Source organism: Myripristis murdjan, chromosome 1 (genome assembly GCF_902150065.1).
Source record: "Myripristis murdjan chromosome 1, fMyrMur1.1, whole genome shotgun sequence".
NCBI lineage: Eukaryota > Metazoa > Chordata > Actinopteri > Holocentriformes > Holocentridae > Myripristis > Myripristis murdjan.
The window spans coordinates 24,225,493-24,248,936 of NC_043980.1; the positions used below are offsets into that span (position 1 = coordinate 24,225,493).

General features: G+C 40.5%; 1 protein-coding gene across 2 annotated transcripts in view; it reads left to right on the forward strand.

Moving 5' to 3' along the window:
• fam13a (family with sequence similarity 13 member A) overlaps positions 1-23,444 on the forward strand; it is a 62,015-nt gene that overhangs the window by 3,727 nt on the left and 34,844 nt on the right. For both annotated transcript variants that reach the window (XM_030054361.1, XM_030054368.1), the window contains exons 2-8: positions 1,766-1,961; positions 4,124-4,333; positions 8,019-8,196; positions 10,086-10,245; positions 13,745-13,828; positions 14,650-14,733; positions 18,727-18,974. In XM_030054361.1, the coding sequence (XP_029910221.1) occupies positions 1,766-1,961; positions 4,124-4,333; positions 8,019-8,196; positions 10,086-10,245; positions 13,745-13,828; positions 14,650-14,733; positions 18,727-18,974 (1,160 nt within the window). The remainder of the gene's footprint in view (positions 1-1,765; positions 1,962-4,123; positions 4,334-8,018; positions 8,197-10,085; positions 10,246-13,744; positions 13,829-14,649; positions 14,734-18,726; positions 18,975-23,444) is intronic.

Below are 23,444 nucleotides of genomic sequence, written 5' to 3' on the forward strand. Positions count from 1 at the left end.
CATTTGAGTATATATATCATCTATAGCTTTTGTCTAATGTCTATTGGGTCTTTTTACAGTGTTGGCTATGACTAAGAACTTGTTTTGCAGTATATGTGTGTCAAGGTTGGCTATATAGTTGCTTTCATTTTCATTAATTGTTAGTATTTGTTTGCCTGATTTTTCCCTGCATAAACCTGGTTACACACCTGTAAAGCCTTTAGGTACCTGTTTCACTCTTTCACTGGATCATGAAGAATACTTTATCCAAATAAAATAAAATGCAACACATATGGAGCAGGAGTGTGTAGCATTTTTTCTTCCTTTTTCCAAGTCTATTTCCAGTGATCAGCGCCTCACTGTTACTCACTGTTGTGTGTGTTACACTTCCATTATCGTCCACATTTAGAGAATACCAGAGACAGAGCCCATCATTTCACTGCGTAGGTCACCTCTGTCCTTTAAGGAGGTGAGCTCCGGGATGCCAAGATGTCACATGGTACAGCTGTAGCTACAGTAGTAAAGCCCGTTGTGAGTCTGTGTTGATCTGATGTAGCTGAAGTCTGTAAATCCTGCCTGGACCTTACTCTTCGTTCTGTCTTGTTGCATAGAGACAGGAGTACAACATATATGCCAGGACAATCTATGATAATCCCTGACCCTGTCTCTAATGTTGGCTAAGTGAATGGGGATGTGACTAATTTCTCACACTGCGATATTTGTTTAACGAGTGTGTGTGCATGTGTCTCATGGGAAGAGAGTGCATTGTGTGTGCATGTTGATCAGGAGATAGAGACAACATGTGGCACAGTTTGCCTGGATAAGATATCAGCACCTAGCAGCTGGTTATCACACACATACACACACACACACACACACACACACACACACATACACACAGTTGCATAGAGCCATAAGTACATGCTTCAACCCTTGAGTACCATTGGTTTTACACTGAAGGTAATGAGCTCAGGTTGACAATTACAGTGCACACACACACACACACACACACACACACACACACACACATACACATACACACACACACACACGCACACGTTTCACTTCCCTAAGCAAGTTTTATGCTCAAGGACCCAAGTCTTGCTTCCTTCACTTTCAGCTCACATACATTTCACATATTCCTGCTGAGCACACAGTGTATTTACGATGTGCCTTTTGCCATGCATGCCAGTGCATTTGAGCTGGAACGGTTACTCAGTAAATCAGTAAACTTTTACTCCGTAAACTTAAGCGTTCCAATGAAACCTTTTTACCTGTGCATGTTTTGTGTTCTAACTCAGTCACACAGTGTTGACAGGTAAGCTGCTATTCATCATCTTCTCTTTGCTTTACATTTAGTCAATATTCGAAATGCTTAATCCAAGCAGTCATTCACTTGAATATATGTGCATGTGTGTCTGCACGTGCATGTGTGTGTGTTAGTCTGGATCAGACTAGGCTTCCTTTCAGCCACAGGTGTTGCATGGTAACAAGGTATTTGTCGTAGCAACAGATACATGGGACAGCCCTCCCCTTTCTCTTCCTTACAGCTCCTAGCACACACTCCTCTCTGCTCTAAGCGAGTGTGAGAGAGTTAGTGGTATGTGTGTGTACATGGACCCCATGGAGAGACACCCCTGCACCCCTCACTTAAACTATGGAGCACAGTGAGACTCCCTCCTCCAGGGCCAGTGTCTTGGTGGTATCTTAGATGCCGGTTGCAGTGATGTCCTCTGTTCCTGTAGTGCCGACATCTGACTGCTGCTTTCTGCTCTGCTTCCTGCAGCACAACAAGGCTGCCGTGCAGGTGAAGGAAGACATGAAGAAGATGGTGCAGCTGCCCATCCTGAGACCCAGGGCAGCAGCGGCCAAGGAGGGAAAGCTGTTCGGAGTGTCCCTGCTGGAGCTGCGTGAGCTGGGCTTGCTGGAGGACGGTGTGCCTGTTGTGGTGCGGAGGATGGTGGAGCACCTCCGCAAGCACGGTGAGGGAGCACACAATAGAACAGACTGTTTGGTCACCGCCCCAAGAAATCATTTTTATCCTTATGAGGAGCTTCTGGCAGCCCTCTGTAGACACATTGAGTGTCCCATCTAAAATTCATAATACAGGATTTGTTTTCCATTTCATTTTATACAACTATATGCAATAAAAAAAGAACTTTTCTTACAGGTAGTCTCACAATAGCATGATTGCTCTGAAATGAACCAGTATACTTTGGATTTAACATTGATCAAATCTAACAATAACAATCACCATGATATGATATTTTGCATTATCTTGGTCCGTATGTGATTTGGTCCAAGCACATGAGCCATTATTTGTTTATTACCATACATCATGTCAGTCTTTTGAGTCCATAGTTGTGTTCATTAGTATCAAACTGCCAATATTAACATTTGTTTTGTAGCAGAAAAAGTACTGTCTTATACCTAGGTTCATATTTAATCCTTTTGAAACAATAAAGACAGTGAACAAAATCAAGTTACCTTTGTAAATCTTAACATGGCACCAGATCTCTAAAGGCTGCACCAGGTGTAATGTAAAATAATGTCACTATTGATTCATTACGGATACTGGCTTTTGACTTGCCCCCCTGCACAGAGAGCAGGTTCAGCTACAACACTGCACCTAGAGTCCTGCTCATGGGCACTTCAATAACATAGAGATCAAAACAACACACATGAAACCTGGGCCTCCAAATATTAGTTGGTGCTTCTAAATGTTTCCAATATCATGATTGATGTTCACTGCAAGCACAGAATCTGTAGTATTTTGATCTATGTTGTAGCAATCTATTTGCACTGTAATATGTGCAAATTATTTTCTTAGTTCTGTTGTTTGGCCACTAGATGTCAGTACAGAGCTATGAGACAGTAGGACTCACCTGCCACAGGACGATAGAGAAAGAGAGAGCAGGCGGGTTGAAGAGTAAAGAGCTCGACCGTTGATTCATATATTTCGTACAATTATTTAACTTATTTTTTTTTTTTTTTACTTTACCATAGCAGTTCCTTATGTTTATTAGTGTTCAAAGATGTCACCTCAAGGTATGACAAAGTCCCTGCATCTACTGGCATTTGGTCAAAACGTCTAAACCAGCTTTTTCTTTATAAAATGACAAATTAACAGACATTTAGCCTACCTTTGTGTTATGCTAAGTAAAATCAAATTTTTACCTACAAAGGCTAATTTCCTGGCACTTTACCCTGTAATTGAGCGGGCTTGTTTTGTTTGGCCTCTCCAGCTAACTTTGCCAGCAGAGTTATTACAGTTTAGTTTAGTATTTTTCTTTCATTCATTTATTTATGTACTTAAATTTTTGTTTTCACCTCAGTTTAGTTTCAGTTAGTTCCCAGAGTGGGTTTGCCCATTTCAGTCAAGTTTTTATTGTTTGAAAATGTTTAGTTTTAGTCAGGGACCAGATGTAAGAAGTTCAGACTGGATATTACAGTGTAAACACAACGCTTGTGGACAAATTTGACCAAAATAACAAAGATTAAAACTAGATATATCTTCTGTACATTATTAGTTTATTATAGTTAGTTTTGGAAGTACACATTATCATTTCACTCAGCCTAGTTTATATTTCAGTTAACAAATATGTTTTTTTTTTGTTTGTTTGTTTTTTTTTTCCTACACCTAGTTTTAATTTGTACTTTTGTTTCAGTTAACTATAATAACCTCAGAGTCCACTCACTCTCAGGCCTGTCTTTCTCTATTCTGTAATGTGTTTTGTACCCAATGGTCTTAACTGCAAATCATCTGCTCTCTTTGGGTTACCTTTATTGTTAATTTCCATTTCATATCATCCAGTTAAGAAAGGGAAAACATCCATTTACACGTAGTTACTGCACTTCAGTCCATTACTCACTCATGTGAGTTGAAATATTTATACATTTCCCTTCATGTTTGCTTCCAGATGTTTGTTCCCACTTGTTTAGGTGTAGTTAAAGCTGATTAGGCTGCAACATCTGAAATTTACAGTAGTAAATAGTGATAAACAGAACTTTATAACATGTGCTCTTAATACGTACGTATGTTTTTTGTGAACTACTCTCACTTGTACAGGTGAATTCATCAGACTCGATTAACAGTAGCTGCATGGTGGTGAACTGTTATTGAACATCCCTGTCTTTCCTCCAGCCCTGCATCAGGAGGGTCTGTTCAGAGTGAACGGGAATGTGCGCGCAGTGGAGACCCTGAAACAGCGTCTGGAGAGCGGTGAGGATGTGGACTTCCTGTCTGAAGCTGACGCGTGTACGGTGGCCAGCTTGCTCAAACAGTACCTCAGGAGCCTGCCTGGAGGCCTGGTGGATTCAGCGGTTCAATCGGCTCTGATACAGCAGCACCAAGGTAAGAGGACTCAGAGGCCGCTGATACCAAATGTCCAAATGTCCAAATTCTACTTGTGTGCTTGCTGTTGAAATGTGTCGACTCACTTGTGCACTTTCCCAGTCATAACCACCTCTAAATGTAAGGAGTTAAGCTTTTGATCTGGGGATGCCACTTCATTTTACCACTTAACAGATACTGATACAACTTTTTCAATGCTGATATGGAGGAAACAATCAACTATCAACCTACAGATGAACATAACTTTGGGGTCACTGGAAAAAGTAATTCAAGAAATACAGGCCTCAGTATTGCAAAAATGCATAAAATCAAGACAGTTTGCTTTGATTTATGGCATGTTACTCAGGGTTTTTAGTACATAGTGTTAGCCTGACATTAGCACCAATGCGGTAGAAATAGTTTTGGTGAATGCCTGTTTTAATTATTACATGCATTAGAACACCGGGGGGGTCACGTTTTGACATGCTTACGCTTGCATGTGAGTACTTGGATTTTAAGTAATGCTATCTTTAGATGCTGAAATGTACTACTAACATCACACCGTCCAGGGCACATGACTGCATAGGCTGCACTGCTGACTCACAGTGTGCATGTGTGATGTGTGTGTGTGTGCGTGTTTGTGTGTGTGTGAGGGAGACGGGAGCGTGCGTGTTTAGCCGTGTCAGGGACCTCATAGCCGTGGTTCTATAGTGAGAGCCCATAAAAGGTAAAGAGAGTTGTTTGTGGGAGGAAGTGTCTGTGCTCGCTCCCTTCCCTCCTCCATCATCAGGTTCAATCTGTTTGATGGGAACAGAGTCGACATTTTGGCTCCAGTAGTTGTTCTGACCTCATAGATCACATAAATGTCAGCATACTTTTCAGGCTCTCAGCCAAACGGTGCATTAGAAGACTGTTTTTTGGCGGAAGACTTGACAGTAACTTCTGAATAAAATGATTTGGTGAACAATATAAGCAGGGGTGGAAAGAATACAACAACATCCAGCTCAAACTGAGATATTGTTCCCTTGAAGGAATTTTCCGTAAGTGCAATAAATGGAGGCTATGAAGTTGCTTTTTCAGAAAAAAGGAACATTGTTACCTGTCATCTTTTCATGTTTCTAAAGTGATGAGAGATTGCTTTAATTTGAAAAGTTGGAAATTGCAAAATGAAGTGCACAAGGAAAAGTGAGATTACTCTTATCTTCTCTGCTGACTGACTGTTCAGTGTGAATGTCTCCACAATGTTCCAGTTTGCCATTATCCAGTTTATGTCGCTTATGGAGAGTTCACCGAAATCTTGTGATGGTTGTGTGATGTAGTAAGTACAGCATTTCAGCAAAAATGTTTTTAAGAATGTATTTTAAAAGTCAAATTCTGATGTCAAAAAATACTCAGAAAGGCACAAGTACACAGTGTGGTGTACACTACTGTAGTAGGTGCCATTACTACTACTTCCACACTTGATTTCAAGTTTGGTTTGGTAAACACAACAGTGCTCTGCAGCTTTGAAAACAACTGGGGTGAATGATGATGAATGGATGGAGGGTGAGCAAGCTGTTAGCAGACTGATGAGCAGCTCACTGGCGGAAGGTGCAGAATATCAATTACACAAACATGAGCCAGAGCGGTAACGCAGCATCAGAGAATATTAATGATGCCTGAGGGTAAAGAAAAACTAGATTGTGACATGACCCAAATTAAAGTGAATCAGAGTGCCGTCAAGCCTCATGTCATCAGGACTCAGAGCAGTTGGGGTGTTTTTTCTCCTTAGGTCATGCTAACTGTAATCCTCTTGCTGATGGAGTGGCACGTGCCTTTATGTCTATTATGAGAATGTGCTCAGTGCAGATGGTACTCACTGGCTGCCAGGAAAACCATATTAATAAACGCCTTTCTTATAATGGCTGACATTTTACTGTCTAGGCAAGATACTGTTACACATGAGCAGCTTTAGCTTTCCGACACCCAGATCACATGACAATACCACACGTGAGAATTCTTCATGTCAAAAATATATATAGAGAGATATCGCCATTTGTATTAACCCTTCCGTTACCTTCAAATTTACTCACACGCCAGTGATTTAAACCTCCAGAAAATTATTATAATCAAAATTGTTACCCAAGTTTATGTGTCAGGTACTTCATGCGTCTTGTTGACTACCTCAGTAGTCCTTTAACTATGTCATATGAACTGGACTGGGATACAGGTATGTTTATGTTAGGTGAGACCCTAAAGCAGAAGGAAGTATTTGACGATTATAAATGGCATGTTATTGTTCCTCAGTGTCCTCCAAAACAACTAAAACAAATTTGTGTAAAATGTTGATATTCCTTTATAGCATGTTTGATATAGCTACAACAGCCCGGGGTCAAGCTGACACCAATGAAACAACTGTGGATACCAAATCTGTACAGGACATTGAAAAGATATTATCAGGTTATTTTATATTTACCCACATTAGGAAAAGTCATTAAGTGTGAAGAAAAAAACCCACCAATGTTAATCATATATTTAGAGAGGTTAAACACTGAAAGGGGCCAAATTGACCCCAAAGATAATAGGAGTGTTAATTTCTATAAACCATATTTTTCCAAGTTAGACTAATCAAAAAATCTCAGGTAGGCTAATGCAAAGGCAAAGTGGCTTTTCCAACAAAATTTGGGATATAGAAAGTATGTTATGTGTGGCATTATTTATTCATGTATTTATTTATTTATTCTCAGGAATGGCATTTATCTGTTTTTGCAAAGAAACTCTTCATAGTCACATATGCACGCACAATTTGAACCTTGCTCATGATGGGAACAAGAGCAGCTGTGAGGGCTCAAAGCCATGATTCACCCCTCCCCCTCCGCGTACTCACACACAAAACATGCACAAACAGACAGATAAACAGAACAACACATGAGCGTGCATACACACACACACACGCACACACACACACACACACACACACACAGACTCGCTGCGTCATTCAGTCAGGATCAGTAGCCATATCCATTTATCCAACCCTGACCCAATTATGGATCCTGAGTAAAAGCATGAACTTGTTTTCAAGCTCTTTGCTCCAATGCTCAGGTATCGCTGCTCCCCACAACTCAAGATTAGATGATATTGAGAGCAGGTGGACGGAGCTATCGCTGCCTGCTGGAGACTGGCTGTAAAACTGTTTCCTAAAATTAGGATTTGGATGTTTTACACTCACTCTATTTATGTTTTATGACCTCCAAACTGCACCCAGGGAAATCCAGCTAGAGTGGTTTGTTAATTTTCTCTGTTATCCACCACTGGATGTTTTTTGATTGAATCAAGTTGTTGTTTTTTTCCCTCTGGGGTCGAGTAGAGTTTAGCAGAACAAGGCCAGATAGGAGAAATTGCTGCTCCAGCCATGCAGCCAAATGCTGAGGGATTTCTCAACATTTCCAATAAAGATGTTCTGTTGTCAGCCAGTGGTTTCAGCGTTTCTGAGGGGATGCATTATTAACCTCTTCAAACCTGCTGCTCACATTAATGAATTTGTCATTGCTGAGCAGGCAAGCTTTTTTTTTATTTTAAATTCCCAATTCATGAAATATGTCCTGATGAATTGCAGGGAAATGTGTATAAAATGATTCAAAGGACATCTAGCAGTGACTTTTAAAAGGTATGACAGTGCTTTTGCTACCTTGAATGGAAATGGTGAAGCACTTCTCTTTATCTGTAGAGTGCAGTGATGACGGCTGCTGGTCGGATATGAGGGATCTGCTGCAGCAACTTCCAGACCCACACTACAGCCTCCTCCGCTACCTCTGTCACTTCCTCACCCACGTGGAGTGCCACCACAAGGACAACCGCATGACCGCCCTCAACCTGGCCACTGTGTTTGGACCTAATGTCTTCCAGTGAGTTTCACCAAAGCTCTTGCAAACAATCTGACCCCATGAGGTACAAGTAACTGTGTTTGAATTATCTCATAAGCTCACAAGTAGTAAAAGGTTTTGCGTATTGCATATTTAGTTGTGAGTATGATTGTGAGGTGATTTTGGAATGCTGAAGGTAAACTGGTCTAAATAGAAGTAGTAGTAGGACAGGTTTCAATGATGAATTCACAGCCAAAGACACTGGCAGACTTTTGACATTACCAGTCGTCTACTTTACACAAATACTTTACCTGTAGCTATTTAAACAATGTCATTTTCTTTTACAGGCATATAAAAGCCTGCTTGGATGTTTTTGTTTACTGAAAAGACATGATTGACATTCCCAAAAAGCTTGGCTAATTTAGTATCCACCCTGTAACATTTCTAGGTTGTGTTTTTTACTGTCTATAAATAACCAGCATAGTGAGAATTGGCTGGCTTAAATAGCTCAAATAGCTGATATTTACTTATCTTTGCCAGACTTTGATTTGATAAGTCAGATTTTGAGCTGGTTTCCAAATGTGAGAGGGATGAACTGAGTTACTGAGTTAAAAGTCAACCTCAAAGAGTATTCCCCACAGACAATTTTGCTCTTTTCCATGATTGCAAACTTACTGGCAGAATTACAAATAGAAAAATTTGGCATTAAACAGAAGAGAAAAATGTTGCCTGAGTTTCATCAGTCTCTTTTTGGGCTATGACAAAATGGAATCAATTCTATACCATGACTGTGAATAACCTGTGCAGAAAATACTGCCAGCTCATTGTTTTTCATGAAAAAATAAGTGAATACATGCAAATGTCCTACAGAAGTGAAAATAAACAGGTCGAGTACACAATCTCCTGTGACTCTTTTCCCTCCCCCTGTCAACATTTATGGTCAATAGGTGGTGCTGTAGCTCATTTAGTGGAGATAAAAGCATCATGTTATGGCAGACGACAAGTCTTTGCCACTCGTGCAGACATTACTCCTGGAATCCAGAGCCTGCTGCTCATAAATGTCTCTTTGACCAGCTGGGTTGTGCTTGGTCAGCAGGCTGTATTTAAACTGCACTGTCACTGTTGAGAAACACAGAGAGAAAAGTCAAACACCCTCAGTGGTTGAATGAATGATAAGGAATTTGTCAACTCATGCCACCAAAGGAATCAGACATTTATCTTCCAAAGACAAGTTGAAATGCATCCTAAACCTCCTGTAGCCATGACAAAGTCTCAATAGAACCAGTGCCTCCATATGACATTGCTCATTAATGGTATGTGTGTCAGCTCCCAGCAGCTGTTGTCACTATATTATTTATGATGATGTGATCCGTAGACAGTGGATTTCATAGTCATACTCGATTTCTTGACCTACGATTGCACTGTTTCCTGGTTTTACACTCACCACACTAGTGGGCATCTCCAAATATAAATCATGGCTCAAGCCCGGGAATCCTAGATAGATCAGGTCTCACTCGACAACGCAGATAGGAAGCGACCTTACTTGATACCTTGGCTCAAACTGTACAACATGTTCTCTGCATTGGAGGCTGTGCTTGCCTGTGTGCGTCATTTTGTGTGTATGTGTGCTGCGGTTATATAATTAGACCGACAGTTCGGCCTACAGCCAGGTGTACCACTTTCACAGCTGTTCAGAAACAACTCAGTGACACATTATATAGAAGTACAGCTGGATTTAACTTGGCGTAGTTGGGCTGGCACTGATGCTTAACTCTTCATGTTGCAGTGCTTCCAAAGTGACTCGTTAACCAGCTCTTGAATTTATTTCTACTGCTGCAGTCATGGTGAAGGGCTTTTTCTTCTGTTTTCTATTTTCTTCTATTCTTCTCTTCCTGTCCTTTTTTAAATTATCTCATCCCCCTCGTTTCCAGTGTGGCCCCTGGTTTAGAAGCAATGAAGGACCAAAATATTTGTAACAAGATCATGGCCAAGCTCATCCAGAACTACAGAGGCATCTTTGAGAGCAACACAGACAGAGAAAACACAGCCAGCGGCTACACCGAAGAACTGCCAACCTTCATCATCGTCAAGGTATATTCTCAGAAGGAAGCCTTTTCCACAGAAGAGATCTCTGTTGGCGGTCTGTACTGTTCCCTTGCCTGCCTCAACCCCCTCCACTCATCCATGGGGGGTTTGCGCAGTAGATGCAGGCTTATATAAGCTGATGCTAAAATTGATCTTAGTATTGATCTTATATTACAACCTTGCAGTCAAGACTCCTCCACAGGTGGCTGTTTTGAGTCTCTGACTGTTGATTCATGTTAAATGCTTCGATGCCTGATGTAGTTATTGATTCGCTTGTCCTAGTTTTCTTGGAGACATCTTGTTGAATGTGCAGTCACCTGTAATAGCTGCAAAAAAAAAATGTGCACAACACGACAAATACAGCCGTCTTATTCAATCTTAAAATCCATCAAGTCTTAAACAAAACAAAGAATTCTGCCACTGCAGTGAGATCATTTGACGTGTTTCAGGAGCTGTGAGTATTCATGGTCAAATATGGTGTGTATTTCACTAGAATAATATGGCATCTGATTTAAGATGTTTGAGGATATTTTTGCAATTGCAAAACCTTGCTTGAATGGCCTCTTTTGGAAAGACATACTTCATCACATTCCAGAAAACAACATCTTGATTGCTGATTGATGACTGTGTTGTTGGCATCAAACATGACTTGGGTCATTTAATGCCGCAGACGTCTTCGGTGTGGCATTTCGGACAGGGGCTCTATTTTTTTTGAGACATATTCTGACTAAAGGAGTGCGGGGGATGACCAGGGGATTTGGCCCCCTCCAGAGCCTGACCTTTGATCTTCCATAGGATCCCTCTCGTGCCTTTTTTAACAACATCAAACATAGTGTCTGGTTTCCATGCATGACACTGTGCTTACCGTGCAAAACTGTCCATGTCATGTGAGTTTGAGTTACAGCATTAACGTACAAATTGAACATACGAATGCATGCGCAGGTCCTGATCCTTACAAGAATAGATCTTTAAGAAATTAACAACCAAAAACCTTCATGTCAATGTCATGTGTTTTTGTTTTTATTTCTTACATTGTAGAATATTTTCAGTCTTGACTGCTATTTTGTGGATGTCGGTAATGGCAGTGCCACCTGACTCCGCACTGACCTACGGGGAACCCCGCAGCCAGAATGAGATTATCTTACACATGTGCGCGTACACACACACACACACACACACACACACACACATATACACACAAGCTCCCACCTCCCAGCAAATACAAACAAATGCGTACCCATGCACACTCTGCCTGAGGAGGCCCCTTGCCTTCTGACCTTGCCCTTAACTTCATTTCAGTGCAGCACATATCACCATGGTATGCTAATGTCATTGAGAAGGTGTGCAAACAGATGTTTAGATGTCACTGATTCTTGGGAATTTGGATAAAACAGGTTTTAAATTTGAAAAAAAAAAAGTGCGTTAAATTACAAAATCTGAAGGTATATCATTATAGGCCAAGGTCTTGGCTGTTCAGTAATGTACCGGTGCAACCTCCTCATTTTGCATTTTTTTCATAAAATAGGTTTTTCCAGTTATTGGGCTACTTTGTTTTTGTCAACACTGTCACCATAATGTTTTTTTTTTTTATTTGAAAAACATATTTTTGTATTAAAGAGACTATTACTTTAATAACTCAACAGCACCAAAGAAACATATTGTAAGCATATTCATTTAAAACCAATATAACTGCCTCTGACAGTGGTGACACTAATCTGACGGTGGTGACAGTGGCCTCATACCAACATACATTTCCAAAATTTATACCACTCAAGTCAATGGCATCTTGCTTAACAACGTTATTTAACTATTTGGAACAAAAAATAACAATCCTGAGCACTGTTATAAGCATTTTTCAGACTTCAGTCATCACCGTCAGACAGAAAACCTGACGGTGGTGACGTCTGACGGTGGTGACAAAAACCTGCTCTTTCACACGATAAGCATGAGTTGTTCACATTAGCCAGCTTGTTTTCGCCCTGTTGCTACCTGCATCAGACCTCTTCTTAAAAAGTATACATTTATTCCATAATCTAATTTAATATTTTTTATACAGAAGTGACGGTGTTGACGATTTATGGTTGTGACAGTAGCAGTGTCCAAAAATATGAAGAGATTTAAGAGAAAATAGCAAACTTACAGGAGCCTGAGTGGTCTTGAAGCATCCAGTAGAGCTGAAGGTTTGAAAAGGGATCCTCAGGAATGTAACTGACCTTGTAGTTTTTTTATTATTATTTTTTAAATAAATATCTGACGGTGGTGACGAATATCTGGGACACATTTTGAGCAACCACAAAATAATAGTAAATATTGTTCAAAACCCATTGTTTGTAGTTTTTAATACATATTATGATGTACTCTTTCATGTGGTAAAGACATTATTCAATGAAATTATTACTTTTTGTTGTTTTAATCAAGTTGAAATGATTATCTCCTATCCGAGGACAACTGGTTTTGTAGGCCATGGACCAACATATAATCATTAAATTAATACAAATTAAAAATAAACCTATAAAAGAACCTTACAAATGTGCAAAGGACCCCCTGATTATGCCCTTGATTCTTTTTATTCATTAAAATGTTGTAAATTTCCAGCAGAAATAGCATTTTTCTTAGTGGGACATGATTTATCCAAATTCTCAAGAATCAGTGATTTATGTATGTGTTTGGCTACTGGCCAAAATGCAGCTTTGGTTTAACACCATGAGACTTTCAACTTGATTTATCCGTTCTCTACCCTTGGCAATAGTTAAAAAGGCCAGTGGTGGAAAGAGTACTACAAATTGAAACTCAAGTAGAAGTACTGCTACTTTGCAAACTAGATTCTTTTAAAGGTGCATTGCGCAAAATTGCCGAAGTTTAATTGAAGTGAGGACCCTGTAGATTTGACTGGCAAATGTGGAATAAGAACATAATATGATGGTTGAGTCTTTCTGATATTATTCCCCGTTGTACCACACACTTTGGCCAGTTGAGTCTAAATGGTCCTCATGTCCATCGACCATCTGCAGTTTTTCATTGTGGACCTTTTATTGGAAATTTGGAAATGACAACAAATTGAACCAACAAAATAGAGACTGGTTCCTCTTCTCATCTCTGCTGACTGAGCATTTTATTATTAAAGGTTCCACAATCTGTCATTGATCATGTGCTCTCTGTAATGGATATGATTTAAAATGTAGCACAGTACAATACTCAAGCAAAGTTATACCTATGTAAAAGTAAAATTACTGACTGAAGTACACAAAAAAGTTATTCGACACAGTAACATGAATAAATGTAATTAGTTGCTTCCACCTCTGACAATGTCTCTGGGCTGGACCTGATTGTGAAAGATATTTTTATTTATAACTTTAGATGAGGCTTCGGTTGCAGCAATTACATTCAGCAAACAATGGGTTCATGACCGCTATCTGGCTGTGTTTGTTTGTCTCCAGTGTTACAGTATGTGAGATATGGATGACAAATATGACAAATGGCTTCTTTGTCTTGTCCCTGGTCACAGGAGGCGCACGTGACAGATACAGACACAAAAAAGTCACCTAGCAATCTCCAACCCAGGACACCAAGACCAGTTCCACGAAAAAAGGTGTGTGTGTGTGTATGTTCTGCAGCATGCTTAAGATTTTACCTGTTACAGGACCCTGTGAACCCTGAGAACGTGGTGGCTGTGGTGTTTACGTGTGACACGCTCAAGACCAAGCTGCATGAGCCCTTCAAATTCCCTTACATAGTCCTTTTAACACCAACCATGTGGTCTGTGTGACGTGATTAACATAGCGTCAGTATGTTTTGGAAGAACTGTTTTTCCTACAACAGAGGCATTTCTGTGTGTGTGTGTGTTTGTGTGTGTGTGTGTGTGTGTTTTCAAGATGTCATCAGTTTCACCTTACCTGTCTACTGCCTAGAGTTGTAGTTCAAGTCATTCATTGTGACTGATGAGCCATTTGATAGAATGCTTTTGGCATTACAAATAGGTTTTCTTAGTGATAACAAGATAAGAGGCCACTGCAAATAACACTCTGGAGGATTTGCATATTCCCACTTTTGTTCATGTTAACCTGTTTTATCAGTAGGAATTATTAACATTGCACTTAAGCATAACATTCAGAATTGAGAATTGAGCAGTTTTAAAACATCTAACTTTTAATAACTTAATTTCCACAAAAATGGCCACTGTTGTTAGTATAGATGCTAAGATGTTGTTATAAGAAGCAAAAACTTTAATTGTGTTTCCTGTATCGTTTAGCCCCCTCTGTATAGTCTGCACTCATTCCTCTTGGACTGTCTCAAAAGGTCTCACAGTGGAAAGATTTTTCATAATGCTGCAAAATACGTTAGTGCTGTCACACATGTGACACAAGTAATGATTCATATTCTCTCTGTTTTCCATTTTGTACATATTACAAGGCTGGACACAAGAGCCCACCAGACAACACAGACCCACTAAACAAATCTGCTAAAAATCCAACGGCAAGGCCAAGGAAAAAGAAGGTACTGCAAAACCTACTTTGTTATTTTTACAGTTTTTCCATACCATTTTCCATATTAATACAATTTGAAATTTGTCTGATTCTGTTGTAGGCTAACTAATGAGTTAGGCGTTGGTCTCGTGGCTCAGTAAATATTATCATTCACTCCACATAAATACGCCTTCTTGGTTTCTTATCTGTTGTGTTGCCTTGGTGCTGATTGTCCTGAGGTCATATAGCAGACAGCCTCTTACGCGTCTGGCCTCGCTACTCAGTCACATGATTTCATTTGATAAAGGTAATCTGCTGGAGGACACAACAACCACACACTTCCAGTATTTGCAGTGAGAGATTAATACAGGCTGTGGTATGCTCTTCCAGCTGTGATGGCTTAGTATTATAGATGAAGCCCTGACACAAACAGGATATTCAGTGATGTATGAAATCATAATTGAAGCTTGGTCATTCTTATTTTGTTATGTACATGTTAGATGAATTGCCTCTACGTTCATATTTTTTCATAAGAGCGGTCAATACCGGAGCTGGATATAATGGTTGAAATAAATCCCAGTTCGTTTATGAAATTAGCTCCAATGTGGTTGGGTGTGGACGTTTACATGTGTAATGGAATAATAGCTCATTTTCATGCATGGGCTAAACTTTGTGAACAAACATAGATTTCTGAATTTATCTTGCTGTGGCTTTTTTTGAATGCAGCATGGGAATATTCCTTCCCATGAAAGCCGACTGTTATTGAGACCATTGTCATTGTGGAGATAAAGGAAATGATAATTGAGCAAATAGGATTACCTTAGAGGAGTTGGTTGATGAGGAGGAAGGCTTGCCCTCTGTTTAATGTCAGTAAAGTATAGTTTGCTTTTAGCATCTAACCTGAAAGTTGATGATAAATGCTTCTGATCGGCTGACTCCATTTTCAACATTTAGTTAAAAATGTAACAACAGTAATCAAATATGAGCAATATGTCTGTGTGGTTGTTGACATCAAGAGACTACAGTCAAAGGCTCTGGGGTTGCTGTTGGCTACAGACATCTAACCAGCCTCAGTGGAAATGATGCGCGGTTGAAATGCAAAGTGTTAATACCTTTAATAATGATTTAAACCTTTACTGTCTCCCAGTGGACTCTCACTGAACTCGCACAGCCTATTTAAAATGAAAATGGCTATCAGTCAGAATGGCTTGACATCTTTATTGTTTTATCTGTGTGACTGACTAATAAATATTAGACTTTATACGTAGCCCACATAGAGATCTGACAAACAAATAAGGGCAAACTATTACAAGAGGATATGCACTCCCATAAAACTGTTCAGTAAAAACTATGCCCCAGTCTCTAACTCAACAGACAAACATGGCCTTGTGGCTGACTAGTGTCGGGATTAGAGAAGGGACTGACGCTGAAAAGTGTCAGAGTTTGTTCTGATAAGTTTTCAGATGTGTTGGTTGTATTGTGAGACGCTTGGGACTGGAGTGAGTCAGCACCATGCCGTTCGAGTTGGGAAGGTTGGAGTCACACAGTGTTCACATTTAGCAGAGATGTCTTTATATCAGGGCTATAAGGCTGTAAATTAGACTTATTTTCTCGAGTTCAGCTTTAGTGGTGAGAAATACACACAAACACACAAATACAAATCAGTTAGAGGGCCCTAAACACGTCTGCTGCATTTACTTGATGTATCTCTAGCCACTTTTAGGTTTGCATGTGTGGTTACCTGCACAAGTTCATTTACAGATAGGAGTTTTTGTCTTTTGTGTTTCTGATGATGATAATTCCCTTTTTTTGGTAGAATTAACCTTTAAAATGTGACTTTCCCCTTAAGCGGCTTCAAAGTCACATACATATTCTGTATCTGCTGGTTGCAACGCTTCATTGAAGCTTCATCACGCTTATATCAGTGAAATATTCAAAGCCAAGATGCCATTGTTTTATGGCTTCATGAAAACAACAAATATATAGATGTCTTGTGCATCATTTTATACACATTTCCCTGTCATTCAGCATCTGTCATTTGGTATCTCTGTAAACCTTGGGATCTCCACGAGAATTTTAAATAAAGTTCTGTGGGTTTGACCAAAACAGCCTGCTTTGGTAATGACGAAACCACTGATGGGACCGGAGGGGCTGAGCACCATGATGTGCTGTAAGGAGGCATTCTGTTTCTATGGTAACAGCATGATTAGAATTTTGATTTACTCTCCCTCTGTCCTTGTTGACACGGGCACATTTCAAAGCACATTTTAAACTGTTTTCCTGCTTGAAACCGGCTTCTGTGGCCTCAGCCACTGTTTTGAAAGTGTTGTTCACAAGCTCTGCAGCACAGGAACAGGTATGGCTCACATTCCAAAGAGACAAAAAGCGAAAAATGAGCCGTCAGCAGTTGGTCTACAGTGCTTAGTTAACATGGCAAAGCTTCAGTTTGTTTGCACTGCAGGCCGGTTTAACTATTTATATCACAGCAGTATATTTATCCAGTAAAACTGTTCCCAGTTCAAATTGTAAATTAATTGTTTTATATGGCAGTGTTCCCAAAACATTGAGATTTTCATTACAAACTTTCAAATTATTAGTTAATCCCTGATTTAGAAACCAGGTCATATCCTCATTTTGGTCAAGGAGGCTTATCTGGTCTGTTTCGCTGCCACTTACTGTTTCTCTCTTTGAGTTAATTATATAGATAGAAAAGCATAGAACTAGGAGTGGAGCTGTGTGCATCCATCAGGCAGCATGGTGAGCACACACTGTTCGATCTCTGGCCCTGTCTGTGTGGAGTCGGTGTTGTCTCCCCGTGTCCATAGTTTCCTCCCACATTCCTGATGCGTTTAAATCAGGTGGACTGGCGACTCCAAATAGCCACTGGTTACACTGGTGAGTGCCTTTGTCGGTCCTTTGAGGGACATCTGTCCACAGTGTCCCCGTGCTGTATGCCCCCAGTGGATGCTGGGACAGGTTTAAGCCCCCGCTCCCTAACAGGCAGAAACAACAGCTGATTGTCCACATCCATTTCCTGTTTCCTCTCCTTTATCCTGCTATGGCATTCTGTGAAACACAAATTTAGCCAAATCAATTATGAAGCCCCGAGGGACTAAATCCATACCAGGTCTAGGGAAGCTTTTGGAGCTATTATGTTCCCAAAGATTCACCCATTAAGTGAGCCAATGGCTGTCTAAATGGATGCAGCATCCATGGATTTTAGAACAATCCATTAGGTTAAACCCCAAATAGAAATGTTCCATTGATAATTGCTGTGAAAAAATGAGCCTTTTAATTCAGTGTTTAAGCCACAGACGGTCATCTAGAGCCAAACATTTTTTTTTTTAGTATTGGTTGTTTTGCCCATTATCAGTAGTCTAGTTGCTGGCGTCAAACCCATTTCATCATCTGTTTACCATAGAAAAGGAGAGCTCAAACAGCCAGCTAGCTATTTGGCCTCAACGGACATGAATGGCCATACAGCTACTGTGCAGCTGTACCGAGAGTAAACTCAACTCTTTGCGCGTTTTCTTTGACACTGTCAACAATTTACTTGGTTAGTGTACAGTAGAAATGCAGAACAGTGATGTCCATAATGTAGCGGTCGTTAGGTTGAGGTTCTTCTCCTACAAAACAGTTGGTGGTTCACGTCGTTTATATCCACTGAGGGTCAGCGAGGTAAGACAAACATCAGTCTAACCTTATAGTTTTACAAGGTAACCTCATTTTCCCTCCCCTCCCTGTGTGGCTCTTTTATTGTCCCCGTGCCTCACTCGAGCAGATTCTTGAATACATGTTTTATAGTAACTTGAGCAAAGGTCGAGAGCTCCGATAGGTTTGTGTGTGCATGTGTGAGTGCGTGTGTATGTGCATGCGCACGCGTGTGTGTGTGTGTGTGTGTCATGTCTTTGTATGTACAGGGCTGTGCAGAAATATTAGCAGCATGTATCATTTACCTCTCATGGCTTCTCAGCTTTCCTGTCACGAGACTCACCTGTTGTTTGCTTCGCCTGCCATAAAACAGGTGAGGAAAGGACAGGACGACAACGTGCTGCAGGTCATACCTCAGCCCAGCTGCTCCGCCGGGCTGCCCCGTGCGAGGTCGCTGCCCATAGTCATACCTGTAGCCCTGAACCCTGAAAGCAGGAGCCCCAGTCCAGAGGCCATGCAGATGGCTCCGACGCCCCCGGCCCACCCGGACGCCCACACCACCTCCACAAACCTCACCCGTCCTGATGTCAGCCCCACCGGGAGCATGGAGACTCTAAACAGGTCAGTGTCTCCTGTCAAAATATTGTGAAATGTAAGTGAAAAATAAATAGAAACATTGAGATACGGTACAAAATATTTTTATAGAAAGCATTTTATTTTTAAAAGTGCAACATTGTATTAGCATGTTAATTGTTGTTGTAATAATTTATAGAGGTATACATGAACAGAGACGTTTTTATATAGCCCATAAAACAAAATCCTTTATCAGTTTCTTTTTCCAAAAAAAAAAAAAAAAAAATCAAGATCGCTGCCAAAGGAAAAAAAGAAACTGCACAAGACTACAGTGCTCAGTAAAGTGTTGTCAGTTAGTTACTAGTTCAGGTTTATGAATTTATGAGGATCATAATCTTACATGCCATTGGTAAACACAGTGTTTAAAAGCTGACTGCTGTCAAATAAAGTGTCAGGGTCACATAATATGATACAAAACTTTGCTGTAAAATTCTTATCTTTAAGTCATTTAATGATCCTATTTTGCTTGTTTTTGAAGAAAACTTAAGAGCAAAAGTTCTGCCAGTTTCCAACTGGAATACAGTACAGTGTGAAGGGGCTGTACTTGTGGTAAATAGGTTATGACCACTGTTTGCGTAGATGACATGTGCTGTCACTCAAGGATGAGGGTGAAGAATGTTGAGTGGCCTATGGCAATCTGGGATCTGACGGCCAAAGCCCGTCGCAATGTGCCCTTGGCATGCAAACAAGCTTATTATAAGAACCTGAAACTGGAGCCGATTGGTGTCAAATGTCTTCAGTCCTGGAATAGCAAGGCTACAGCTGTGTCTGTTGTTGGGGCTCTTGCTGGTTTGGCTGATGGTTTAGATGGGCATTTCGTTAGGATGCGAAACCCACCAGCCCGTTGGGGACAATTGCCTGCCTCTGTGCTGCTTGCAGAGCCTTTCTTCCCAAAAAAAAATACATGCTCCAAATCCACTTTATCCACAGTGTGCTTTGAGTCTGGGGTTTTAAGGACTTACTTTTGCTACTTTAAATTCAAAGATTACTTGTTACAAATATCCTGTATTAAATCACTTAATTTCCCATGGACTGTAATCAGACCTCAGTGGAGCAGCTAGAAAATATTTGCCACACACAGATATAAAATCAAGTCAATGAGTGTAATGCTGATGCACTAAAATGAGAACTGATGACACTGTTGGCCGCGGTTACAGCTGGTTCTGTACACCAGTGACCTTTAGTTTGACACTCACCAGTGTTCAAAACTATGTTAGCACCTGATACATTAACATATTACATAAAAGTTCAGTGTGACTCACACAGTAGTTGGCTCTCATACATGGCTAATTACAAATCTTATTGCACCATCTTATACAACACATAAACAATGAATGTTCACATGAGGTAATGTGACAAGTGTGCAATAATTACGTCAATATTTTGGAAATTTTGTGTTGCAGATTTCAACCTAAATCAAAACCTTAATATTCATTTCACCCAGAGAATGCACAATACAGTTAAGCGTGGCTCCAGATTCTTTAAATGAATAAGCTATCATGGTTATTCCATTGGAAGTAACAGCTGCTTTGGTCCTGTCTACATTAAGTGGCAACAGCTTTCTTCACGCCTTCAGGGTAACAGTAAATCTTTTGGGGGAATTTCCCCACCCCCTAAAATTCTCCTCGTCAGGTCGTATTGGGTGACTGATTCAGAGACAGGGTGACGAGGGACCCCAGTAACGTGCGTAAGCAATCTGGACATCCTGGCACTAACTAATAGCTTACTGCAGTATGCAATCTAACCTGACAAGAGCATGTTGGCTCTAGTGGCACTCATGAATTTGAGGCTGTTAGAGCAATACTGCAGATTATTGCCTCATACCAAGAGCATATTTTTTCAGATGCTACTGCAAGGAAAACATCTGCAAAGTCACTAACACTCTGATAACAGCAGCAAGTTAACTTCCAATGGCGAGCAAATAAAAACCAGGGAGTTTTGATATGTATTAAAATGCCATAGTAGCTTCAGTTTTAAAAGTAGCAGTAATTTTGGCACATGCATCAGATATGAGATACTTTTCTATGAATGATATTCTTAGATTTTCATGTCTGTATCTGCTATCACGCCTCCTTGTCAGCTTGCTCTCACTTTCTGTAGGTATGTGTCGGACATATCTGTGTCAGCTCAGATAGTGTAGCATCCAGCAGCCCAGCAACAGCCAACTGGGCCAAGCTGGATCTAGCACAGACTTGGTCCCTAAAAACAAGCAAGTGCTTATTCACATTACACTCATAATTGCTCCGTTTTGTAGGAGATTAATCAGTCAAAACTGTTAAGGATTTGTAAAACATGCTTCTACCTGATTGATAGTAAAGGCACTGATCATCTGAATAACAAGTTTTATTTAACTTACCACCCTCAGTCTGGATCTTTCTGCTCACTCTGGGTTCAAGTTTACCACGAACTAAGTTTCGTGTCAGTGGCTCCATGTTGAGATCCTCTCATGTATTCAGGCTGTCATTCACTATTTTGCAGCAAAAGCTCTGTTTTTGTATTAACTTAATGATTATTGGATCAAGCAGAAGGATTGCTGCCTATTTACCAATCCACCTTTTAATTTTTTAACTTTTTAATATTTCTTCAAAATTCACCCCTGATCACTTTTCATTATCCTGTATAGCACCGTGTTTTTGCTATAGATACCCAGCACACAATAACATGGGCACTCCTCTTCATCAAATAAATTCAGGCCAGTAAATTTGTAAGCAGTGATTCTCTGTTGCCTGCGCAGTTCTTTACTGAAACATAGCAACCAGCCTTATTCCCCACACAAGCCAACATAGCAGCGTCATGTGAACTTGCTGTGCTTTTAGCAGTGCGTAGTTTTGCACGTAGGGGATGCATACCGGCTTTTGTATGATGTTGCCATGGTTCACTGAATCTTGTGATGTAACCACTGGCTTTCTTAGAAGCCCATTGGAAATAGGTGGGAGTGAGGAACCTCACAGTGTGGTGTGAGTGCATGTTCCCCATGGGTATGAGGGTATTGTTGGCCATTTGTCAGGAAGTCCCATCCATCAGCTTGAAAGCCTGGCGGCCCAGATTTGCGTCAAGAAACCGCTGGCTGGATCAAACCAGTTTCCTAAAGAAAATTGTACATATAAGTCATATAGGTTTTTGTTCATGTCTCAAAAATACATATTATATGATAAAGGACAGTGACGTTGATAGCAAGACTTGATGTTCCTTGTTACTCATTGAACACTTGGGTCATAGTTCTGGCTTGACCACAAGAAAAAAAGGAATGACTGGTGCTCTACAGTCAATAGTCAACACTGTTTTTTTCTGCCAGTTATTCTTTTAGCCACTGCTGCCCTCTTGATAAAAGATGCTTTTTATAAGCAGCACTAACAGGGGTGAGTTGACGTTGGACCAGTGGAGGTATCAAGCCCTCTTGCACTACAGTCAAATCTACAGGTGCAACTCAAGGTCATCGTTACTATTCATGTATTCCTCCTAACCTAACTCATTGTGTTTATTAGCATTTTTTTTTGCTTTTAATTCTCTTTGGGTTGCATAAAAGTAATAAAAATGGCCAGAAGGAGACCTGAGAAGGAACAACTGGCACGTGAGAGACCAAGATTAACAAAAATGATTTGATTCTCAAGTGGCTACTTCCCCCTGCTGTCCCGCTGTGCCCCTCCCTTTGGCTGGGTTGGTTTAAGCCCTGAAGCGTGATGGCATTGTGCTCCTTTAACACAATTTTCTTTGATGGATTGTGCGTTTGAGACTATGCACAAATACCAAGCAGGGCTCAACCAGGCTTATAAACGAAGCAATATGTTTTGAACACCACAGACCCTGTGCTCTTAAGTATTCAAGGAATGTACAGCATTCATGATCATTGTTATAAAAGCGTATGGTTTGGGTGTCCAGATTGTATGGGTAAGGGTAACATGGGACCCAGGGGGACACAGGTCTCCACAGGTCCCAGCTCAGCCTTGCCCCTTTGTTAGTCAAAAAATTACATAAAAAACCTTACTGCTTACTTATCCTATAAGGATAAGTGCATTGTGTCTGTGCCTTTGTCATAACTACAGTCCCACTAAAACAGAGATTTTGAATGACTGAGTGTTACAAGTGGGAGCAGAACAGATGGAGCCAAACGCAGGAGACGAGACAGGTTGCAGTGATGAGTCTCTAGAGCTCAAGGAGCTCTTGGATAAGTTAAGCAACATAGACACAAGCAATGATAATGAGCAGACAAAGACGGGACAGGGCTTAAATACAAACTAAACTAACGAGCACACTAGACACACTTGGAGAAGAGAAGAGACACAAGACTGGAGGGAACGGAGGACTGGCTGAAACAACAACACAAGGGCCTGGCTAATGAGACAATGCAGGCCAGGTTTAGAGATGAACAGTAGGGACAAAAGAGCACAAAAAACAAGCTACTTGAAACACCAGAGAAACAGAAACTCTAAGTCCAATACAGAGAAAAAAAAACACAAA